Genomic DNA, 24,392 nt, shown 5'->3' with positions numbered 1-24,392 from the left:
TGTGCCTGGACCACCGTGGGGGACTTCCAGCTTGCCTCCCTGCTGCCTCTCCGTCTGTTCTCCACAGACAGCTTCAGCTTTCCAAAGTACAAAACAGCCCTGGCGTTCCCTAGCTCCTGCCACTGGTTTTCTAGTACATGACATAAAATGATGAGGAGGTCACACTCCTCATCACAGCAGGCTAGAAAATGACTGTGGTGAACCCTCAGTACAGTAATTAAACGGAGAAAGCAACTTAACTGGGAAAAAGGATGACTTTTAATACAAAATGCGTTGAGAGAAATGTACGTCTAAGGAATCTACTTGCCAAACCTAATGAACGTGACAGTGAAGACTCGCACGGCAAGGCTGTGCGGTCTGTGGAAACGAGGTGAGTTCTGAGTGTGTTTCCTTCACATCGACTGTGGGCATGGCTGGCACAAGGGGTGGGTCCTGCAGCTCAGCCTCTTGTGCTCATCTTTCCAGACTTAGACCAGGTGAGCAAACCAACTACTAAGTCCCATGTACCAAACGTCCACAGCCTTCTCAGTGCAGCAGGCAAGCCCGAGGGGAATGGACCCCAGGTGCCCAGGAGGACCGGTGGGGCCGCCACTGACTTCTCGATGCCAGCCCCTTCCCACCAGCTGCCAGGAGACTCACTTGCCAGAGGCGCTGTTGGCGATCTCATCCGCCAGCTCATCTCTCTCCTGCTCGGCGTGTCGGCGGGCTCGCTCAGATGAGGCAAGTTCCTAAATAAGTTTAGACCGTGATTTAAGCTCTGGCAGTGAACGGTTTTCCTCAAATGTGCAATCTGACAATACCTGTAGGCTGGAGCCACCTTGCTCCCTGTGTGCCTCCAATGGCAGTTCGATCTGAGAAATGAAGCTGGCAGGTTTGCTGAAGAGAATCTGTTTGGGTGCAGGTCAGCCGGGTGATGTGCCACGTCACTAGCCTCACACAACAATGCCCAGAGGGAAGTCCTAGTCCATGTAAGGGCTCGGCTGTCCCTTCTAATTTAAGCTGTGGCTGTACTCCTGCCCTCCTTAGAAAGCTGGTGTTTCCTTATCATAAACTGAGCACAAGCTTCATGCAAACCCCAAACTATACCAATTCATGGACTTGAAGTATCCATCACATATCCAAGTACTACAGTTTGGAGGTCAAGTACACTAGCTAGATAGACTAGTGAGTGGTATCAAGGCACCAGAAACTAAGGTAGTAGTGCATACAATGAAGATCACAGCTCCCATGGAGAGAAGGTGGGTGGAGTGTGACCTCGGGCTCACAGGGCTGTGCCTCTGCTGTGAGCAGGGCCTTTCTGAAGGAGATGATCCTTTATTTATAAAGGATCCTTTATTTGATCATCCTTTATTTATACAGAAATTTATGTACACATTATATATGTGCAGTTCTTTGTATGTCAATTTTACCTCAATAAAGCTTTTAAAAATAAACAGAAATGTATGTATTCAAGTGTGCCTAACATTGATATAATCAATCCCATACTATATATAACCATCAATCCTTCTCCATGAGAACTTACAAAAGAGATAAATGAAAGAATTGTTGGATTACAAAATGATTCACTTAGGGATTCAATGAAACAGTTCTCTCCTTTTAAGTATCACACAAATAGTGATTCTGTGTAAAACGATGAATATACATGAACAAGGTGTGACCACTTTGTCGAACTGAAGCAGTAAGATGGTCCAGTAACATAAAAGATGGGTAGTGAAATTAATTACACTAGGCTACAAAAATATTAAGATAGATTATATATATATACATATATATATATATGTAATCTTGGAGAAATTGCCAGGGCAAATATTTGTTGAATAAATGGATGAATAAGTAAACAAACCTCCTGCAATTGAAGGATTTCTGCTTCCAGACTCTTTAATTTCTTTTCACTCTCTTTGGATTGAGCAAAAATCTCATCCCGGGATGCACGAGCTTCTTCTAATTCACGTTGGTAATCCTTCATCTGAGCCTAAGGATAAACAGGAAGAAGGTTTTGGGGTATTTTCATTCATTATTTTTAAACACATATTTTTCCAGATTTTTAAAGTAATATACAGGTAACTGTAAATGTAAAAGCACATGGAAGTCACAAAGATATCGTAAGAAAACATTCAGACCAATACCTCATATATATAAAAATCCTCAACAAAATAGCAAACTGAGCTGATCAACATATAAAAAATGATATACCATGTATATTTATATGCCATTATATCCCACCATCCAAGTGGGATTTATTTGAGGAATGCAAGGTTGTTTTGACAAAAGAGGAATATAACCATATGATCATCTCAAAATGTAAAATAAGAATTTGACAAAATCTAATTCCCTTTCATTATAAAAATACTCCATAAGCCAAATGGAAGGGAACTTCCTCAACTCCAAGAAAGGGCATCGATGAAAAATTGACAGCTATTATATTAATGTTCAAAGACTGAATGCTTCCCCCTGATAGCAGCAGTAAGACAGAGATGCCTGACATTGCCACTTCTGTTTAACACTGCAATGGAGTCTAGTCAAAGCAATTAGGCCAAGAAAAAGAGATGAAAGACACCCGGATTGGAAAGGAAGACACCTTGATTTGCAGATAATATGATCTTGTATATAGAAAATCTTAAGGAATCCATTAAAAACCCGTTAGAACTAACAAATGAGTTCAGCAAGGTTGCAGGATACAAGATCAATATACAAAAATTAGTTGTATTTCTACATTATTATAAACATTCCAAAAATTAAGAAAGTATTTATACTTAAAATAGCATCAAAAATAAAATACTTAATAAATGTAGCTAAAGTATAATATTTGTACATAAAAAACTATAAAACATTATTGAAAAAAATTAAATAGCTAAATAAATGAAAAGATGGCCATGTTCACGGACTGGAATTCTTACTATTGTTAAGATGACAATACTTTCCAAATCGATCTACAGAATCAACACAGTATCAAAATCCAAACAGGCCCTCCTTTTCCCCCCCAGAAATTAGCAAGTTGATCCTAAAAGTCATATGGAATGGTAAGGAACCTGGATAGCTAAACAATCTTGAAAAAGATTGACAAAGTTGGAGAAATCCCACTACCTAATTTCAAAGTTTACAAAGCTACGATAATCAAGACTGTGATAGTTGCATGAGGACATATAGATCAGTGTAATGGAATTAATTCAATGGGGGAGGGAACAGTCTTTTTAACAAATGGTTCTGGGACAACTGGATATCCATATCCAAAAGAAGGAAGTTAGGTTTATATATGAAACCATATGACAAAAATTAACTCAAAATGGATTTAAAGAAAGAGCTGAAGTATAAAACTCTTAGTAGAAAACATAGCAATAAATCTTCACAACCTTGGATTAGAGGCAGTGGTTTCATATATAATCTAAAAAGCACAAGAAACAAACAAAAAAATAAACTAGATTCCATCAAAATTAAAACCTTTTGTGCTGTAAACAATACCATTGAGTGAGTGAATAGACAATCCAGAGAATGGAAGAAAACATTTGGAAATCATATATCTTATATAAGAAACATTCAGAATATATACAGAAATGTTACAACTGAATTATTAGAGACAACTCAAAAAGATGACTGGAAGATTGAAAGACATGTTTTCCAAATAAGATAATGGCCAATAAGCTCATGAAAAAATGCTCAAAATCATTAGTGATTAGGGAAATGCAAATCAAAATCACAATGAGGTACCACTTCATACCCACTGGGATGACTATAATTAAAAGATGGATAATAGCAAGTGTTGGTGAAGATGTAGAGAAATAGGAGCCTCGTAGACAGCTGGTAGGAATGTAAAATGGTACAGTCACTGAAAAGTTTTGGCAGTTGTCAAAATGAAATAGTTATCATATAACCTAGCAATTCCACTCCTAGGTATATACCGAAGAAAACTAAAAGCACATGTACACACAAATATGTGAATGTTCGTAGCAGCATTATTCATAGTAGCCAAAAAGTTGAAGTAATCCAAATGTCCATCAATTGATGAATGGATTAATAAAATGTGGTACAAATACCCATACATTGGAATAAATATTATTGGGTAATAAAAAGGAATGAAATACTCATTTATGCTATAACATGGATGAACCTTGAAAACATTATGCTAAGTGTTGATTGTATGATTCCATTTATATCAAATAGTCAGCGTATTGGCCTGTCTATACAGACAGAAAGTAGATCAGTGGTTGATTAGTTCTGGATGTGGCAGAGATAGTGCAGTGACAGCTAATGGGGATAGGGTTTCTTTTAGAGCGAACCAAAATGTCCAAATTTAAATAATGATGGTTGCACACCCCTCCAAATTTACTAAAGAAAAATACACTGAAAACACTTTAAATAGATAAATCGTATGGTATGTGAATTATATCTCAATAACGCTATTAAACAAAGTCATGTTATTTTTTTTTTGTAATGAGCTTAAATGTTTGTAATTCGCTAGTAAAAATAGAAACCTTTGTATTTAGCTTTTTAAAAAAGTACAAGGAAGCAAGTAAGTTACTTATAAACCTATCATCTAGAGATGACTTCCTTCTCAACCTTTTTCTAAGTATGTAGAGCTACGTGTCTATGTGCAAAAAACGAAACTGCCCTATGCTGTTCCTTTCTTTACTCGTTTCAGCCCTGCTGTCATTGCATACATATCCCCATCATTTAAGTGGTTGGCAGGCCACTTACATTTAGGTCATTTTCATTTCTGCTACCAGAAATAACATTTCAGCTGTGACCTTTGTATATAAATGTTTCTTCTCATCTTTATATTGTTAGAATAAATTCTAAAGATGTGGAATCACCAAGGTCAAAGGGATGGAAATTTTCTAAAGCTTTTGTCGTAGCTGACAAACATCCCCTGCAGAGAAGCTGTGCCTGTTTCTGTGCGGGCCCACTACATCCTGCTAACACTGCGTTATTAGAGAAATCACTTTTTGTCATTGCGATAGTTAAAACTGGCATGCCATTTGAGTAGTGAAAGGTATGAATGATTAAGTAAGACTGAAAAGATTACTAAAGGCATAAAAGATTACTCAGGCATAAAGGAAGAAGCAGCATCACCTTCCCCACTGGTGGCTCAGTGGCCATGTTAGTTCAGCGTCACCAGTAGCTGTTTAGAGCGCGAAGAGCACGTTCCTATTGGCAGATGCCCCACTTGTCCAAGACTCGCTAAGTGGAGCCAAGCACATCCTGTAGACATTGGAGGTACACACGTGCCATCTTTATGGCCTGCTGCCCCAACCCACAGCCACAGGTGACAGCTCCACTGTGCTCCCTGGCAGGACGGCGAGCTTTCCTCCCCAGCTTCACGGGTCCTGTCGTGTTTGATCTCAGTAGGGCCAGATGACACCATCAAAGACGGATGGTGGCTGCACATACCTGAAGTTTGCGAAGCTGCTTGATTACTTCATCCCTCGCTTTGTTTGCAGCCTCGATTTGAGCTTCAAGGTCCTTCAGGTCTATTTCCATTTTCTTCTTTGAAGCAACAGCAAGTGCCCGCTGTTTCCGCTCATCCTCCAGCTCTGCCTCGAGCTCCCTCACCTAACAGAGATAATGGGGTTATGCCTGGTCAGGCAGCCTGTCATCATACAAGGGCTCTGGTTACTCTGCACAGGTGCTCTCTGCTACACAGCAATTATTAACAGAAAACCACAGTAGCTGGATTTTGTTTAGATAGATCTTTAAAAACAATACCTGGTACACACAATTTCCACTATTCCAAAGCTCCCTAAGAAGGCAGAGTCCCTGATCTCAAGCTCATATTCTAGGTGATGCAACAAAATCGAAGACGTGGGACAATTTCTTGGGGAAGTTCCTTCCAGGGACACTCTGGCAACCTGTGGAGAGACCCACTGTGGCAAGGTGCTGAGGTCTCGGGCCAGCCCCGTGGCGGGGAGCCAGCTGAACAAGGATCCTCCAGCCCCAGCCAGGCCTTCGGGTGACGTGGCGCTGAGTCAGTTCAGAATTCCTGACCCACAGAAGCTGTGAGTTAACAAGTGTTGTTTTAAGCCATTAAGTTTGAGCTAATTTGTGATCTAGCAACAAATGACTGATACATATTCCCTCGAGATTCCACCGAGGGCCTTGCAATGATATTATCTGAGAAATAGGAAATCAAAATCAAGTACATTAAATTGTAAAAAATAAAATTATCAAGTAACCAAATAAATCAATTTTACTCCAGCTAATGTGTTCTAATGTGAATGAACAGGACATTGATCCCAAACATGGCTTTGAGAATGACAAGTTCTTGTTCTGGAGGCCACACCTCCTACGACCTACCTGTTTAATCAGCAGCCGCTTCTTTTCTTCATTTTGCTCATCTCTGGTTTGTAGGTCTCTCTCGAACTGGGCCTTCATGGCCTGCATGTTGACCTCCAGGCGAAGCTTGGCATCTTCTGTTGCCTGAAGTTCATCTTCCAGCTCTTCCAGCTGGGTCCTCATTTCTTCCACCTGCTGCTCTAAGGCCCGTTTGGATTTTTCAAGTTCATGAACCTAAACCACAGGAAACATCAAGAGAGAGTTGCCCCTTGGCAGAGAACAGCAGTCTTCCTGTTTGATAGGCCCCACATGGCACGTCGGCCGCTCCGGGCACCCCTGACAGCACTCACATCCTTCCCTTGCCCTCCATGGCCGCTATTACTCTTCATTTCAGAGTATGCCATTTAAACGACAGTACCGACTTCTTTGTTTCCATGTGCTCTGTAAGCAATACATTATTCTCTGATGCCCTTGACACCGAGAGGGCTTTAGAGAACAATGAAAAGAGCACAGTGTTAGAGGAACTTGTCTGCTGACTGGCCATTTACTTGCTGTCTGTGTAACAGGGCCTACATACAACACATCCCTTCTTGCCGTGGAAAAGATCATTTGTACGGAAAATGCACGTGTGTAAACATTCATATATTAAGGTATGCTCGGCCTGCAAAGGAGGGTAGTTAAAAAAGTCTTCTGACCTTTCTGTGGACAAGGATCCCCACCATAAACATTGACCTAGCCCTCTGTGCCAAGGGCTGTGCTGAGTGCTTCCGCCTCGTGTCCCCTTTGACCCCCAAGACAACCCTTCAGACAGGCATGCGTAGGTGCTATTATGTATTCCTTTGGGGTTCATGGCCATGTTAGCTCTCACAGGGGCAGGTAGGGGAAGACTTATGACATGAGAAGGGCCTATGTCTCTTAGCACTGTCTGGCACTTCATAGGCACATGGACATTATATGTTTGTGGAATAAATGTGTGACTCGGTTATTCTAGAAAATACTAACATGGAACAAGAAAACGGAATCAACTGTGGGGTTCTCTCTCTACATTTTACTATGTAATCATAGCCATTTCTACTCTAGGTGGCTTCATGTCCATGGGGCTGGTCCGCTGGGCACGAGCTTGTAGGAGACCCAGTAGGAAGAAGGTAGGACCATCTTCCCTTCCTTAGGATGTGGCCAGACAGCCCATAGCCCATGAAAACAAGACTTTATAGAGGACTATGTTTTTCAAAGCACATTTGCAGTAGCTTCATGGAATTGGGCAAATATAATGTCCATTTGACAGATAAGAAAACTTAGACTTACAGAGGTTAAGTGGCTTCTCCTGGTTAGAATGGAAGCTGGTGGAAAAGCCAAGCCCTGAATCTGTTTTGACTCCTGGCCTGGGCTTACTATCTTCAACACATCACATACTAAGGGGGGTATGAAGAATAAATGAAAACTATTGCGGCTCTTGTGGAAGATGTATGCAGTGGAAGGATAAATAGTATCACAGAAATTTCCAACTGAATAAATCCCCAAAGCATGTGGAGTCTTCAGAGAAAACAATGGGGTCTCATTGAGAAGTCCCACGTCAGAGAGAGCTGCAGTTTCCAGCTCTCTCCAGGTCACCACTCTGTAGAGACAGATCCTGCTACCCTCTATCTGAGGGGACCTGTGCCTACCTGTGACTCAGGAACAGTGAAATCCTTTGTTTAAAGGTCCCCTGCCAGAATGCAGGTTAGGACAGGGAGGGCCCCGGGAAAGCGATAAGAAACAAAGCTTTTCCACCTGTAGGTGCAGCTACAAGAACTCCACACCGAGAACAGACTGCAGGAAACCTGAGTTTATCCCAGGAGACTTTAATCTCATATTTATACACAAGCTAAGACATTCCTAGACTACTTCGCTGTGCGGCTAGGCACGCCCAGGTCCTTCAGGCGCTCCGAAGGACCTGCCTGCGCCCCTTTTGAAGGGACCGGTCCCCAGGGACACTCACATTCTTCCCCACGTCATCCTTGGAGCTCATGAGGTCTTCCATGTCTGCCCGCAGCTGCTTGTTCTGCCTCTCAAACTCCTCCTTGGCCTCCAGCGCCTCCTCGAGGGCCCGGGCCAGGGACAGGGCTTTGGTTTCTTTCTCTCTGGCCTCTGCTTCGGCTCGGTCCCGCTCTTCTGCATAGCGAGCAGAGATGTTCTTTTCTTCTGCTAACAGCTACACGGGACGGCAATGGGAAATATTACCAACAATTTCAGAGGCAACACGAACTCTTCTCATTCGTCACGTGACTCATTTCTAAGAACGCTACCACAGGAGTGTGCTCTTTATTTCCTTCCTTTTGCTGTTCAGCTTTTACCAATTTTACTACAAATGTGTATTGCTTTGAAATGGGACCATATTATTCTAAACTAAAATAAAAGCGAGAGCTTTGCCAAGGAGGAAACAATGCACGGCATTGGTCCTGAAGTGTGGGAGACAACCCACCTGATCAAACTTTTTCTGCTTTTTCTCCAAGTTGGACACGATCTGGCGCTGATGGTCCAGATCCACCATCAGGTCATCGAGCTCCTGCTGTAGGCGGTTCTTGGTCTTCTCCAGCTTGTCAGAAGCCAGAGCCTTCTCCTCTAGGCGCTGGCTCAACGCCTCCACGTCTTTAAGGAGTTTCTTCTTGGCTTCTTCCAAACTTTCAATTGTTCCCAAGTCATCATCTACTTTCTTCTTGGTATCAGCCAACTACGTTTTAGGTAACGAGAAAAAAGATCAGTATTAAAGAACGCAACTGGTTTTCACATTTGAGGCAAGAAGAAAAAAGCTTGTTTGCAATATTTTGTGAGAAGAAATAATGTAAAGCAATATGTGACTTATGAGCAAATTAATCTTAGAGACTAACTTAATTTCTTAGCGAATAACCTATAAAATGATTGGATTAAAACCTTCCATAGTTGACACAGTCCTATGTCTTTATTTTAAATGCTGCCAACATTATGGCTAGCATAGGATCAGCATTTGGCTGGGTCACAGAAAAAAAAACACTTGAAAAATAAAATTATCAAGTAACCAAATAAATTACGAGTTTTATTTAGGACAACCTAATTAACTGCCCCAAATGGAACTGAAGCAGTGCAGCAGATGGGGACATTAGCTGCTCAATACACACATCTAGGCCACCACAGCCCAGCGGACCCACACACCTGGGACTGCAGAGCCAGCACTTGTTTCTCCAGGTTCTTCCTGGCCTCTTCCTCCTCCTCCTGCTGCTCTTGAAGACTGTTCTTCTCCTCTTCCAGCTGTCGAATCCGACTGCTCAGGTTCAGCTTTTGGCGTGTCTCCTCCTGAAGAAGCTCCTGTTGATTTTGATAAAAGGTCAGGACTTAAGTTGCATTAATCACCCAAGCAAAACACGTCTATTAAAAACAAGTCATGAACAACAGAGAGTTCCAGTGTATGAGAAGTACCCAGTGATACACATAAACGGAAATGCTTCTAAAACACACGTGACATGATAAGTTAACACAATATTGCTTTACACTCACTCAGGAGGAATGGCAGCACCACCCACCCAGGGCTCAGGCCGGGGACCTGTGTGTGGTCCGAGACGCCTTCCTTCCTCATCTCCACTCTTCTAGAATCCCTTCCTCTTCGTGCCCCTGCACCTGCCTTACTCTGGGCATTTACATTTCTCACGAGGATTACCTCCACTACTGGGCAACCCTTCAATTGTCTGTCCTTTATAGTTTCTGCCAGAATAATTTTTCTAACATGTAAATGCAAACCTGTCTTACCCATTACATTCAGACTTAAAATTTTCAAAGGTACACATAGAGCTCTGTGATCTGGCCTTTGTCTCCTTTAAGCTCACTAACGAGAATGTGTCCTGTCACAGCACAAGCCCTAATTACAATGAACTTGTCCCCAAGTGCCTACTTATTGCACTTTGTTTGTCTGAGATTTTTGCCCTGTATCCTCAGCACCTAATCCAGAACCCTGGCAAACACATATATCCTTATAGTTTGCAAATTTAATAAAAATAAAGTGTAAAACCCCAGGAAAATTGCTATATTATCATCATGTTATCCGAGTCATCAACTAACTTCCATCTGACTTAAAAACATCCCTAACAAATGATTGACACAAGTCTTAAAAAGGTAGCATAAGCAAGCTTCAACCCACCTTTTTTACAAAATGGACTGTTTCTCTCCTAGGGCAGTGTAATGAAATTTCAACCACAACAAAACAATCTTATTTAAAATGACCAACATACACGTGTGTGCGATAGGCCCACCACACCATGTGGTGAACCACACCCCAGGCAGCACCCATGGTGCCAGCGGGAGCCCCCTCCTGGGCCCCCAGTGCCTGCGAGACTCAGGAACCAAGGGCTCTGTATCGAGACAATGAGCCTCAGAGATTTCCCGAGTATCAAGGCGGTTATAATGCAAGATGGCTCCAAATACACGTACAGCATGAAATCTGAAAGAGGTGATAAGAAGGCAATTCTGGGGCTAGTACGTTTCACCAACTTATTGATTACAGAAACGGTAGTTATTATAAAAGGTCCCTCACTCCCCCTAGAATACCTGTGTGTCCTGTAGTTGAGACTCAAGACTAGAGGCGTCCTTAGCAAATTTAATACCCTTCTTCTCTGCTTCTTCCAGAAGAGTTGAGACATTATCCAATTCGTTCTGCAAGGAGGAGTAAAAGATTAAATGCAATTAAACAGTAAGCAGATAGAGAGGGTCCAGAATCACCATTCTTAAATGAACATAAAAAAGAGCAGCATTTGGGGGGTGGGGTGAACTTAAAACTGCCAAACTTGATTAAGGAAGACTTTCACCACCAAGTCTGACACCTCCAAACAATGCCCAAACCAGCCGCCACAGACGACGTAATCGTCTCTACCTACTGCTGAAAGGACAGGTTGTTCAAAACTCTAGAAGCCACACATGGAAGGGGCTTCTCCTGACTGGTTACTACCTTGCTTTTTAATCATGAAGAGACAAAAATTATACCAAATCCTTTGAAACAGGCTGCTACCCTATGTGAAGAGGCTCTAAGCACAGCAAGTATGTTATTTTGATCCTTTTTCACACTAAGATTCAGTAACCATATGCTTTCAGGGGCAAGTACAATTCATATTTTTCTAGAACGTGAAAACTTTACTATAGAGATTCAATGTGTAAATTCTATTCACAGTCCAAATTTCTTTCTAAGCTTTAAACAAATCTGGCATCAGCTCAGGGAATAAAGTCAATACGATTGTGATAACTTTGCAGTGACAGATGGTTGCTAGACCTTGTGGTGATCACATCGTAAGGTTAAAAATGTAGAATCACTGTTAAATTATACTTTATTAATTATACTTTAATAAAAAATTTAAACAATCTGGTATTATATATTTATCATGAATATTTAACTATTTCTTATAGTCAGATTTAATGAATAATGTGGTAAACATTTTTTTGTCTTTTTTCCTCCTCAATTAATGATAGCTCTAAAATAACCCCTCATCCCACGGTATAAGACTTTCTACATTTTTTGTGTGAGGGTAGAAGGTGTAAGAAGAGGGACTCAAAAGGGATAGCAGCCCCCCCCCTTTCGTTCAGGTTTGTCTTCTAGTCATATTGGTAAAGGAAAGGCATATAGAGTACAAATCTAAACATGTTACTCAACCTGATGACATTTCTATTTTTACTCATTTTAGCAACATCCTTCAGAGAGCCCACCCTTTACCAGTCTTGGCAACAGTGTGGTGGGGGCCTCTGGACTCGACAGAGACCTACCTCCTACCTTCAACTCGATCTCTGCAAACTGCCAGGGAAACCACCAGGGGAGGCAAGCTACTTAGCATTCCTCATCTGCCAGATGCCCCCAGAGGATTAACGAGAGCATACACAAGGAGCCTAATGTATGCTGGTGCAGGCAGCACGGGGCTGCGAGTGTTACTTGCCTGGCCTCCTGACGGTACATATAGTTAATAACGCTGTTTCTAACATCTTCTCTTTTAGGAAAATCTTTCTGGATTTGTGAGCACTATTTCAGTCCATACATATACAGAAAAGGGTTAACAGAGGAGGCCCGAGAATGCTCTCCTTAGAAAGCCTTCTGGGAACTGTGATTTCGAGAGGGCGCCTACCATTCCCTAAATGACAGAATGGCTCATTGTGCCCGAACTACGCGTAGGACTCATGCTAAGCCCTGGAGTTCTAGTGAATGACTGAACCATGGTGGGGGGAGGGGGATAGGTCCTGGGTTTCCAACAACACAGTTCTGTAATTTTTTTTCAGTGCAGCAATGTATACCTTTTCTCACCGACAAACAGTGATCTACTACATTGTTTTTATTGATTGCATAGAAGTCCATTCTTAGACATTCAAGTTATTTCCAATTATGTTCTTTTTTATGTACTTTTGCAATGAACATTTTAAAATTTCTCTTATTTTTTAAGGAGGGCGCAGCTTACAATGGCCCATGCAGGGATTGAACCAGCAACTTTGGTGTTACTAGCACCACGCTCTAACCAACTGAGCTAACTGGCCATCCCATGAACATTCTTAAAGTTTAACTGTGTGCACATCCTTAATTATTTCCATAGGACAAATTACGAGACATGAATTTATTGGGCCCAAAGGTATTCATATTTTTAAAGCTTGTGACACCAAAACTGCCAAACTGTATTCTAGAAAAGGTTGAACGAATTTATACTTCAACCACAGAGTATAGAAAAACTCCAGTTTTTGCAAATCTTTACCAAAACTAGATACAATTTTTTTTTGCCCATTGTTTGTCTCTTACTGACTAGACTATTGGAGGAAGTTGAAGTTGTGCTTAAAATCATTCAAAGAACTATACCCACAATTCAATGTGGAATTTATTAGGTGCAAGGCCAACTCATGCTCTCTTATTCTTAAAATATTATTTAACACCTATAGTAATATGCACTAGGGACCTATGGTTGGACAGATTTACCTGTGATGGCAACTGTAAGGTATTACATAGCATATTAGCACAGGTCTCTTATGGCCACAGAGGAATAAAATGGTCAACGATGGCTACGTTACTGCAGGATACGTCCAGAGTAAAGGTTTTCTAGGCTCACCTGTAATTTATTTGCTTTCTCGGCCAGCTCCACCCTGAGTCTGTCTCCTTCTGAGACCTTGGCGTGGAGCTCCTGGACCTGGGCATCAAGTTTCTTCCTCTTGTGCTCGGACTCAGCCTTCACCTGCTGCAGCACCTTCACCTCACATGCCAGCTCCTTGTTGTCTGTCTCTAGGCCCTGCTTGTTCTTCTCCAGGTTTGCTTTGAACTAGGAGAGGAAGGAGGAAAATAAGGTACTAGCAATTTTGCATCACTCTGGAAGAGGCATGCTTTTTGTTTCTGTAGGATTGTGCCTGACACGTAGGGAGCCTGCAATCAACATTTGTTGAATGAATGAATGAAAACATCTGTTGTACTCTGAGTGTGAAGAGTTCTATAGAAGGGAGCACATCCGTACACACTGCTTAGGGTGGTAGATTCAGATATTTAGGGGCTCACTGTACTCAGTGCAGGCTGGGGGCGACAAACTGAATACGTCCTGTCCAACGAGTAATCATTCACTCACGTCATCCTTTGTATGAAACAAGTTTTGTCACATTTTTTTTTAAAGCAAGAAGCTGAAAATCTTGTTGCTGGGGTAAGATAACACAGGGACACATTTGAGTACCAATCAGGTAGTTAGTATGTGACACGGTAAGCACTGCATCTCTGCAGGGACCACCTCAGGGATGACCCGGACTTAGGATGGGCTTTCAAAGCAGTGTAGCTGGGCGTGGCTGGGGCCTCTGGGGCCAGACTCCGGGCTTCAATCTGCCTTTCCACTTACTAGCTGCGTGACACTGGCTTGATTTCTTAATGCTGTTCGCCGCCATCCTCTGAGTGAGAATCAGAGACTAACCCACAGGACTGTAATGAAGGCCAATGAGGGCAATGCACGTAGGGAGAGTACTCAGCACAGTGAGTGACTCATAGTAGTGTAAATGTTCAGGACATGTTAACATTGTCGTCGTATAAATGAAAAGGTGGCATGTGGACCGGCAGAGAAGAGAAAGATGGGGAAGTCAGAGAAAGAGCAAAGAGCATGAAGGAAAGGACGGCTGGGAAATTCTGAGGAAGAAGACTAGTACGCCCAGGAGGACAGTCCGAGTTAGAGGGTAAAGGAAATTAAGTTTTATCAGGATGGAAAGCCTATAGATGAGATACGGAAGAGGGAACAGGGAAATGAGTGGCAACAATGTGATGGTGGCGTGAGGTCAGAGGAGGGATGGAGAAGGGAGAGAGGAGTCAGAAGAATACTTGAAATGCCGGCAGGACACGGTGACTTCTGGCAGCAGATGAGTGAGACAATGAATGACTTCACACTATTCAAGGTTTTTGAGCTAAGTCATCAGGAGAAAACGACACTACTGAAAAGAGACATTGGGAGGAATATGTGACTTGAGCTGGTAGCTGGATCGATCCAGTTCTTTAAAACGATCAAGGGCAAATGGCTCTTCCAGGTAGGCAGTGTGTTTGCAGAAAGCAGCTGCCTGTGGGCCACTGGTTCTCCATCAGCCCACCAGTGTTGTACAAACGGTGGGAATTAATCTCCATACTGACTGGATGGAAGTCTGAGGGGGGACTTTCTCTAAAACGTGGCAGGGTCTCGCTTACCCTTTTAGCCTGTTCCAGCTGCTCCGAGAGCTCCTCCAAGGCTGTTGCGTGTCTCTGTCTCATGTCCTGGATTTGAGCTTCATGGTTCTTAGTTTCTTCCTCAAGAGCCTTCTTCAGCTCTGCCACTTCTTGTTCACGTTTTGTACTAGAGAAGCGTATTTTTAGAGAAAGCTCAGAATTAGTTGACTGATTAAATACACACACACGCTGCTTTTAAAAACATTACATTAATTGCTTTGGTAGCTATTTGACGCGCTATTTTACAATAGGCTGGTGCTTCCATTATTGTGGTATTAGGAATCCTTCCAGAACCAGCATAACTCTCATTCCACATCTGACTTACAATCAATGCACAGTGTAACATCCCTAAGTGTCTTCAAACTGTTCTGGGCAGTCTCGTTGCATTGTAGGTCAGAAATTGGTTAACATGCCAAACTACCTGCTATAGCACCAGCAGGCATTTCAATAAAACTGGAAAAGGGTGAATCCCAGAGGCTTTCACAAGCTAATCGGAGTTAAAAGGCCAAATCAGTCAGGATGCTGCACCCTGACAAAAGCAGGAGCCTTTCTTATCAATCACTCCTGGGAAATAGCTCCAGTTAATTAATATCCTCCCCAAACTCTATCAGGAAATGACTTAAGGTTGGGAGGAGGGACAGGAAAATTGGAAGGCAGGTTGAAGGGTTGCATGCCGGGTTCAGAAAGGGTCTCTAGAGTTTGATGTGAGAACACAGCAGGTACAAGACCACAGAACTTTGAGTGTCTGGAGATAAACTGAGGTTTTATCTAATTTGTATTTAGAGTGTGGAGGTCACATTAGTGTTAAATGTCTCTACACGGCTAACTAATATTTTTATAATTTGCTATAACATATTTAGGATCACTTGAAAAACCAGTTATTTCACTAACTAGAAGAGACGTCACCCTGATGACAAGTAAGTCTTTAAATCTGTTGATCAAGCACCATCTTTAAGCACAGAGCTTGATAAAGCCTGAAACCAGTAAGGTAAATACTACTCCTGCTAAGCGCTGTCTGAACATCAACAGCTTAAACAGCTGTAACGTTACGACGATCCCGAAGCACAACTCTGGCAAACTTGCTCTATACTTTAAAACCACCTAACTATACTTTAAACCAGTCTCCAGTTAGAACAGTGACTTATATGCTGACTCCTGTGTGGACACATTTTCCTATCTTTACTGGTCGAGTGGTGAGATCTAGAGGGCTGAGGTCAGCTGTGCCAGGAGAAAAGGGGCCCAGGCGGCTGCTGCCTGCCCAGTGCACGTAGCCAGACAGAAGGAATCACTAGACTCTGTGGACCAGCCTAGCTCAGCAACGAGTTCACTGGAGGTGAAAGACATGCATTGGTTTGGCCGAGTCCTCTGCAATCTTCATTGTCCTAAAGACAGCTAACATGCCAACTGAAGACTGAATCCGCTGAAGAGCATCTGATTTGCTGAGGATGTTTCTTTTATATTAATCACGTGATACACACCTCGGGGAAGAACCAGTGGAGAGGTGGGGGAATGGCCTGAGTCCTTAGAAGAATGCTAACTATCAGGCCTGCAAGCAATCAAAATTCTTCCCACAACAGAATCAATGAGAGCTGTATTTGAGCATATCCATGGTTTAATAAACATGTACAGGTGAATTGCACTGTCTTAAAAAAATTTTTTTCCCAAGAGTTGAATGGAAGAAATGATCAGAACTTTTTTTACTATTGTGGTCAAAACACCAGCTGAGAATAAATATTTCAACAAAGTCTAGTTCAGTGGTTTCTGGATTTTAAAAAAGCAGGTATTTTAAAGAGAAGGCCAGGACTTAAAACTGCTAAAAGCAGAGCTACTCTGCTCAGGTGGGGTGGGAAGCCTCTAACCCTGCCTGGCTCACATGGACTCCAACTGAAACAGCAGCTCTCTTTGGGGACACAACCTCTGAGTTGCTGCTGTCGTCACATATCCATAGGCGAGTCCATGTCTTAGGCTCACCACCTCTGTTTCGTTACCACTACTCCTGACACCTACAATCTGACCTGTCTTACCGCTCAGGGCAGCTCCTCTGCAGACTTGGTGACATCGTTCTCTCTGGGTCCAGGCACCCGGATGAGCACCTCTGGCTTTCACCACAACACACTTCCCTCCCAGTTGCTCCAGGTCACTTCCTACCTCTGACCACACCTGACTTCATAAATGATCCCTTCTGCCCTTCTTGTTTGAACCTTCTTAGAGTGATAGGCTACTCTTCCCATCACTCACACGCTAGAACAGCTGGCAGGCGCGTGTGCCAAATCTACAAGCCAAGGCAACCTGGGGATCCCTGGGGTGGGCCTCAAGGACCTGGCAACTTGAGTCTTGAGGAGGGAGCAGATTGCCAGGAAGAGGGCAACCTGGGAGACGAAGAGAATTCTATCTGTGTGCCAGCAGGAGCCACAGGTCGGCCGCTGGGCCTGCTCTGTCACCTGGTCACGCTGTAGCTCTCCTGAGACTTTCTGCAGGCTGACGGTGAGGGCGTGTGAAAGTCCTCTGAATGTTCTCGCAGGTGCTGGGCGCCGTCTTGTTGCCTACCCTTGGCTGTCAGCTCATCTGTTACAGCATATGCTTCTGCCTAATGCACACCTGCGTCTGCGTACCTGTACTCCCCTTTCTTTTCATCGTTGTGAATATGCACTTCCCTCCTCATGCTTGCCTGCCATTGTTCACACTAGTTGGTGCCGCCGGCAGATGCCTGACCACCACGTGTCTCCTCCGCTTTCTGTGTCTGTCCCATCGATTCCCCTGGTCCTCTCTGTCTCTTGCTTGGCCTCCGCTTAAATCTCCTTCCAGCTGTGTGTGTGTGTGTGTGTGTGTGTGTGTGTGTGTGTCCCCTTAAGATAGCCATAAATGACTGGCTTTTCTGACCATGTCTCAGTCTCTACACCTCAGTCTATTGGTCCATCTACCTACCCATGTGGGCTGGTGTGTTTAACCAATGCTGTTTTGTTCCTGTCCCCCCTGCCATGATTTCTGAAAGGAAGATAGGATACTTCAAACGACAACACAAAGACAGCAAGCAAGCACACCCCGAGCATTTCCGTCAGCCCTCACGGGAGAGCTCAGCCGACGCCATACGCCGCCCTCCCCACTCACCGCAGTTCCTGCTGTGCTGCGGTGGTGTCCAGAGTGTCCTCCAGCTCTGTTTTCAGAGCTTCCAGTTCCTCACTCAAGTCCCTTTTCTGCTTTTCTGCCTTGTTCCGTGAAGCCTTCTCAGATTCAAAGTCTTCCTGAAGTTCAGCAATTTGGGCTTGTAGCTCTCGCACAACTTTAAGCGCATTGTTTTTATGCAGCGTTTCGTCGTCGCCCCTGTTAAAATACCCGGGCATGAGAAGCACTCAGAGCTGGTGCAGGATGGACTGTCTCCCAGGTGAGCCAAGCCTGAGCACCTCACCACAAGGGCACCGGTTACACAGCCCTGTGCCCGTGGCACGAGGCTGCAGCAGCTGCACAGGGCCTACCGGGCAGGCATGGAGATTTGCAGGCAACGATCTCAAGGCCCAAAAGCTGGCATGGCAGAGCTAGAATCAGAATCGAGCCCAGCCCCCTTTCCCAAGGGCTAAATAGCTCCATTAAGAGGTAGGACCCCCCTCACTTTAATGATTAGAATATGAAAAAATTCCCTCAAGTAATACGTTAGTATAATTAGAATACTGCTCAAGGTAGCAGTCTAGTGTATCAAATTGGTACCAGCCTACCGAGATCAGCAAATTCAAAGGAATTCTTAGAACATACGGTGGAAGAAAAATACATACCACCTCCACACCCTCTACCCTACACTTCATCTTTCCCATAATGCATCTTTTTGCTAACGTGTGTGATTTAATGTTGGTAGAATTTCTGACTGGGAATAGTTGGGATGTCTGTGGTGAGGGAAGGGGAAGCTGACAAACATGGGCTTGAGTGGTGGAGAAATTTAATTCTAAATTCTAGTCCTCACCTCTGTAAGTGAAAATCTGGTGAAAGTAAAACAGTGACAGATGACAGAGAAAAATTTCTGTTACAAGAATTGGATTGTAAGAAGTTATAAATTAAGCTCTAAGTCCTATGACCATGTAGTCAGTTACTCTTTATAAAGAAATGAAACATTAGATATAAATATATTTACAATATATGATTTCCATTCTAAAGCTGAATGGGTTAGAACTGAATTGCAAATCATGCTAAAGGGTGTATGTGGGATAATATTTCTGAAAAGTGATTTCCTCTCAAACTTCTAAAACATACTGAAATTAATCTGTAATGTGCAGAAACAAAAACATTGGATATGGTAAAATCACTCGTTCTGGTGAGAATTTCCATGGATTTCATGATATGACTAATGATTTTTAAGTGTAACTACTGAGAACGGTTTGTGAGATTTTCTTGATACCCTGACACAAATGATGTACTCCTGGGGTTTTCATGTTCTTATGTCATACCCAACAACCAGGACGTGTCACTGTCATGGGGGTTTTGTCTGCTTCTAGACATGAGACATTCTGTTGAAAACAGCCCCCACAATGACATGCCCAAAGCAAAGGCCTTGGTGGTGACGGCGGACCTGGCCAGCGCGCCCTGCAGCTCCTCCTCCTTCTTGGCTAACTGGATTTTGAGCTCGTCGATCTGTGCCTGGAGCTCAGCAATCTGATCCTGCAGGTCAGTTGTTTCACCGTCCAGTTTTCTTTTGGCCTTTTCCAGTTCCTGACGAGTCTTCTCTTCCTTCTTTAAGCGTTCTTTAAGGCAAGACACAAGTTCTTCAACATATTAACTGACACACCATATGAACAAACTCCAAATATCAACTAAGGTTGAAAATAAGCCATTTTATTCAAAAGCATGTCACTGCCTTGTTAACACTGTGCCATTAGCTCAGTCATTTGAAACCCATTAAGATCAAACTGAAGGTGAGATAAATTAGTGGGAGGAGGGAATTTTAAGGAAGAAAGTGGGTGGATCTAAGGATGATGTCCTTTCATGGGAAGTGAGTCCACATTGTTGGAGCCAATGTGATCTGGAACCTTCTCATGTCACACCCATCACTGTGGCCCAGGTTTGGAGAGGAGCTCAGCAGAGGCCAGGGCAGGTGTGTAACTGCCTGTTACCCCACCCCCCTTTTGCCAGGAAGCTCTGGTTTGAACCAAGACGGCAGTTCCCAAGCACTAGGGGAGAAAGGGTTATGCATCTTTCCTGCCCACCCCTCTAAAATTCTATAGTGACTCCTTCATTAACTCCAGTGAGGCGTTCCATTCAAATGCTTTCCTCACAATAATGTAACCTATATATATGCCTTTGTGTTCTCCAGCAGGAACCAATATGCTGAGAAGATGAGACAGGGTGTCACAGGCTGATCAAACAGGTGAGAACAGAAAAGGCACATCTGCTTTCTGTGTACTTCCTTAGGAGAAGAACCGCATATAGTGGTAAAAACGGTTTATGAACATGATTTCATACTGACATCCCTTCTTTTGTCTATATACTAAAAACAATACAAAGGACAACAAAACCCTAAATATTTCTTACAAACCTAACTCATAAAAGCAAATGCATTAAGAAAGACTGGTCATGCCCCTGCAGGTACCTGTGCACACCTTATGAGCCCAGGGCGCTAAGAGCCATGCTCTTCCCTCATGTTACACTTCTAGTGTCATACCAGTCTCTAGCTGCCAGTCAAAGAGAAGGTTTTCTATGCTCTTTCCAACGTCCGCCATCTTCTTCTCTTTCTTTTGAAGAAAGCAATGATTCATTTTGCAAAAATTCCTAGGATTTCCTGACATTACTTTTGCTATCAGAATGTTATCCTCAGCAATTTCTCTTGTCCCTGCCTGTTTTTGGGAAAGGAAGCATCCCCTCTGTGAAGTGAAACCTAGATGCACTTTTTAGATTAACCCTACACAAAATCCAATGGCCCGTAGGACTCAAACTTAATTTAGATCCCAAATATGTGTACTAAAGGGCACTATATTTTATCATAGGGCCTAATTTAAAAAAGTAAAAGTTTAAAGGATACTTTATTGCTGTTCTATTAACATCATGAATATGTGGCGACTAGACCTATTTTAACAATTGAACACAAGTTGAAGGCTCTTACTATTAGAAATCACCAGGTTCATTTTCTATTATTGCGTGTTCTGATTAAAGTAAAATCTAAACACTCACATATCCTAGTTCTAAATTTTTCTAGCCCCCCACACTGACCTTCTAAATCCGTGATCATCACTTCTTGCTTATTCCTGATTTTGGCCAAGTTTTTTGCCTTTTCTTCCTCTTCGGCCAGCTGAGAAGAACACTCAGCAATGCGGTCTTCCATGAGTTTCTTTTCCTGAATAGAAAAAAGTGCTTCAGAAAAGGCATTCATACTAACAACTGGGGTTAGGTATAACTCAGAAAACAAGTAACATTGGCACTGCCTCCCCCAACAGGTCACCTCCACAAAGGCAAGAAGGCTCACTCATCTTGGTGATGACCCTAGAGCTTGGCCCCGCCGCCCGCCTTCAGAGTCCCACAACCAGTGCTGAATGAATGAATGCTGCACAGATGGGAACAAGTCATCGAGGAGTGATCAATGCGTACAAAGCGTGCGAGTTAAAAGTCTAAAGGGTTGTAAGGATATTTAGTGGATATAAAAAATTCAATGGTTGCTGTGTCTTTAGAAATCTATACAGGACAGGTAGAGACTTGGAAAGTTAATGAACCTGAAATCTTCTTGAGAATTTTCTGTTTGAAGTCACTTCCAGTGAGTGCATCAACATAAGCATTTTCCACATTCTAAAATAAACTTTTTCATGGAAGTATTCTCTTACTTTGATAAATTTGGAATTTTGGTCCTCGAGAAGCAGAATCTCCTCTTCCATCTTTTTGATCTTAGCCTCTGCTGTCACCTTTTCCAGCTGCAGTTTCTGCCGAGCGCCTTCTTCTTCGTCCAGCTGCTCCTCCAGGTCCTTGGGAAGAAGAGCACAGTCAGTCTCCCCACTGTCTCCCCAGAATTCCCCCGTACATTAATGAGGAATGCGCATGAAGATGAAGTACCAATCTGTGATTTTCAAAATGGTAAGGCTCTTTTTACATCTATGAAATGCAGTTATGTGAAACAGACATTCGTGTACTCTGCAGGTTAAAGTACAAACTGGATCACTCCTGGAGGCCAGCATGGGAAGATGCAGCGAGCTTTGCAAATCAGCATTTCTTTTTAAATTTTAAACCAGCAATGTCAGCAAATAGTCACAGATGCGATTTATATTTAAAAAAGTGAAATATTATTTATAATATTTAGGAACTATGAACATCCTCCATAAAAGACTTGGTAATTAAACGTTGGTATACTGGTAAAATGGGATAACATACAGGAATTAAAATTCATAGTTTGGAATAATAATTAGTAACATAGGGAAATATGAATAATTTCAAACACACATATGAAGTACACAGAGTAGCATAACAAGCCCCACAGAGAGGCATCAGACAGCCTTAAAAAGCATCAACTGGTGGCCAACCTCATTTCCTCACTACCCTTCTACCTTCTCCCTTCTCCCCTAGGGTTATCTTGAAGCAAATCCCAAACATCATATTTCATCTGTAAAAGATAAAGACCACTTAAAGATATATTTGTTTGTATCAGAATCTAAATAAGATTCACACATTGTGATTGACTGATAAGCCTCTTAATCTTTAATTTCTATGTTCCCCGATATTTCTTTCTCTTCCCTTTCTCGCTCTCTATCTATTGTTTAAAAACAACAACAACAAAACAACACAGGTCATTTTTTCCCCCAGTCTGGATTTTTTTACTTGCATCTCTTCACCACACATTTCCAAAGGTGCTAAAAGCAGCGAACAAAATAGTACGCTCAGTATAATTTCAATTAACAAATGAATCCTTATGTATCTGTTTAGAAGAATATACAAGCAAAAATGATACAGTTAATGGGGGTGATAGGTGGGAGGAGACTAGCATATTCTCTAGCTTTTCTATAATAATCAGTAGTCATTTATTAATAGTATAATTAGGAAATTAATCTTATAAATAAACCAAACCTAAAAGTTTGGGTTTGAAACGGTACAGATCAGAAATCTCTCAAAGCCTCACAAGCAAAAAAACCAAAAAGACAAAAGGAAGGGACGAGGCTGGGTTTTACTAAGGACCATGCAATTAATAGAGAATCTCTGATATTTCATGAGAGAAAAAAATCAATACTTAATAATTACTTAATATTGTCACAAATATTTTTAGAATGTGGTTGGATGAATTTACAAAGGGAGACAATAAATTAAGATAATAGTGCAAAAAACTAGAAATATAAGAGTTTGGGAAAAAATGTGAAGACAAAAAGCCTGAAAAAGGCAAAACAAAGCAAAAAACAAACCCTGTTCCTACAAGGACACATTTGTTTTCCAAATAGAGAAATGCAAGCATTTCATCTGAAGTTGGTTAAAATTTTGAGTTTATATAAAAAAATAGGTTGGGCGATTAGAGATGAATTTTGATGTCCTTCCCTTACATAAGTAAAATATATTACTCAAATGAGTAATTTAAACAAAGAACATAAAAGAAAAACTGTCGATAATGCCTAACCAGGGAAAACTCATTGTTGTCGGTGAACATTATTCTACATCTTCTGTATATTCCCGTATCAAATCATATATATAATATAAACTTATATTTTATATAAATATTTAAAAGTAGATCTCATTGTATATACTCTTGTGACTGTCTATCAGTGTTATAAATACCCATGAAAATAAACATCTTTATATTTATTCCTGTACAGCATTGGCATGGTTTACTAATCCCCTAATACTAGATATTAGATGGCTTCCACTGATTTATCCTTAAAATGAAGTCCTAGAATTAGAATTGCTGGATTAAGGTTATGTACTTTTTATTCGTTAACTTATTATGGGATATTTGAAAGCCGATTATGTTGAAAGATGATTTACTATATGGGGTATTTGCCAAGGAAGTAATATGATATCATTGGTGGTTTTCACAAATGTCCAAATTGTCTGTTTTGCAATGATAAGTAATGGGGTAAGAAAAAATGAAGAGAGAGACATGGAAGAAAAAAGGTTTGGTACTGGACTCATAAAGCAATGGTGGGAGGATACAGAGCCCTGACACTTAAGAGCATGTTAGATGGGTTGAGGAGGGGGACGAGGAAAAAGAGGTGGGTGTGTCCTAGGGTACAGGCCGAATAACTGCTGGGCATTCAACCACAGAGATAGCTGAGCTTGTCTCTCTATAAGAAAGTAACTACCAGGAAAGGCTGAATATTTTGTTCTGATTCCTGGCCACCTCCTGCATCAGTGCTGAGCACTTCTTATGAACCAAAGCACCTAGTAAGTGCCTATCTAATGAATGGAGTGAACTGCAGAATTATTAACACCAACACAAAGAACAAATCCGGTCCCCTACAGAAGTCTATGGATCTTGGGAGATTTCTACTTTGAATCA

General features: G+C 42.1%; 1 protein-coding gene across 9 annotated transcripts in view; it reads right to left on the bottom strand.

Moving 5' to 3' along the window:
- The window catches only part of MYH10 (myosin heavy chain 10), a 127,210-nt gene that overhangs the window by 5,724 nt on the left and 97,094 nt on the right, over positions 1–24,392 (bottom strand). For all 9 annotated transcript variants that reach the window (XM_081028953.1, XM_081028955.1, XM_081028951.1 and 6 more), the window contains 14 exons: positions 21,745–21,882; positions 21,140–21,263; positions 19,506–19,677; positions 18,059–18,271; positions 14,933–15,077; positions 13,341–13,547; positions 10,822–10,926; positions 9,436–9,588; positions 8,729–8,977; positions 8,246–8,458; positions 6,289–6,501; positions 5,386–5,547; positions 1,844–1,972; positions 640–728 (listed from right to left, as the gene is read on the bottom strand). In XM_081028953.1, the coding sequence (XP_080885079.1) occupies positions 640–728; positions 1,844–1,972; positions 5,386–5,547; positions 6,289–6,501; positions 8,246–8,458; positions 8,729–8,977; positions 9,436–9,588; positions 10,822–10,926; positions 13,341–13,547; positions 14,933–15,077; positions 18,059–18,271; positions 19,506–19,677; positions 21,140–21,263; positions 21,745–21,882 (2,312 nt within the window). The remainder of the gene's footprint in view (positions 1–639; positions 729–1,843; positions 1,973–5,385; positions 5,548–6,288; positions 6,502–8,245; positions 8,459–8,728; positions 8,978–9,435; positions 9,589–10,821; positions 10,927–13,340; positions 13,548–14,932; positions 15,078–18,058; positions 18,272–19,505; positions 19,678–21,139; positions 21,264–21,744; positions 21,883–24,392) is intronic.

Source organism: Rhinolophus hipposideros (assembly GCF_964194185.1).
Source record: "Rhinolophus hipposideros genome assembly, chromosome: 20".
NCBI classification, from domain to species: domain Eukaryota; kingdom Metazoa; phylum Chordata; class Mammalia; order Chiroptera; family Rhinolophidae; genus Rhinolophus; species Rhinolophus hipposideros.
Note: the sequence above shows the minus strand (reverse complement) of the source record. Positions and strands in the feature narration are given on the sequence as shown.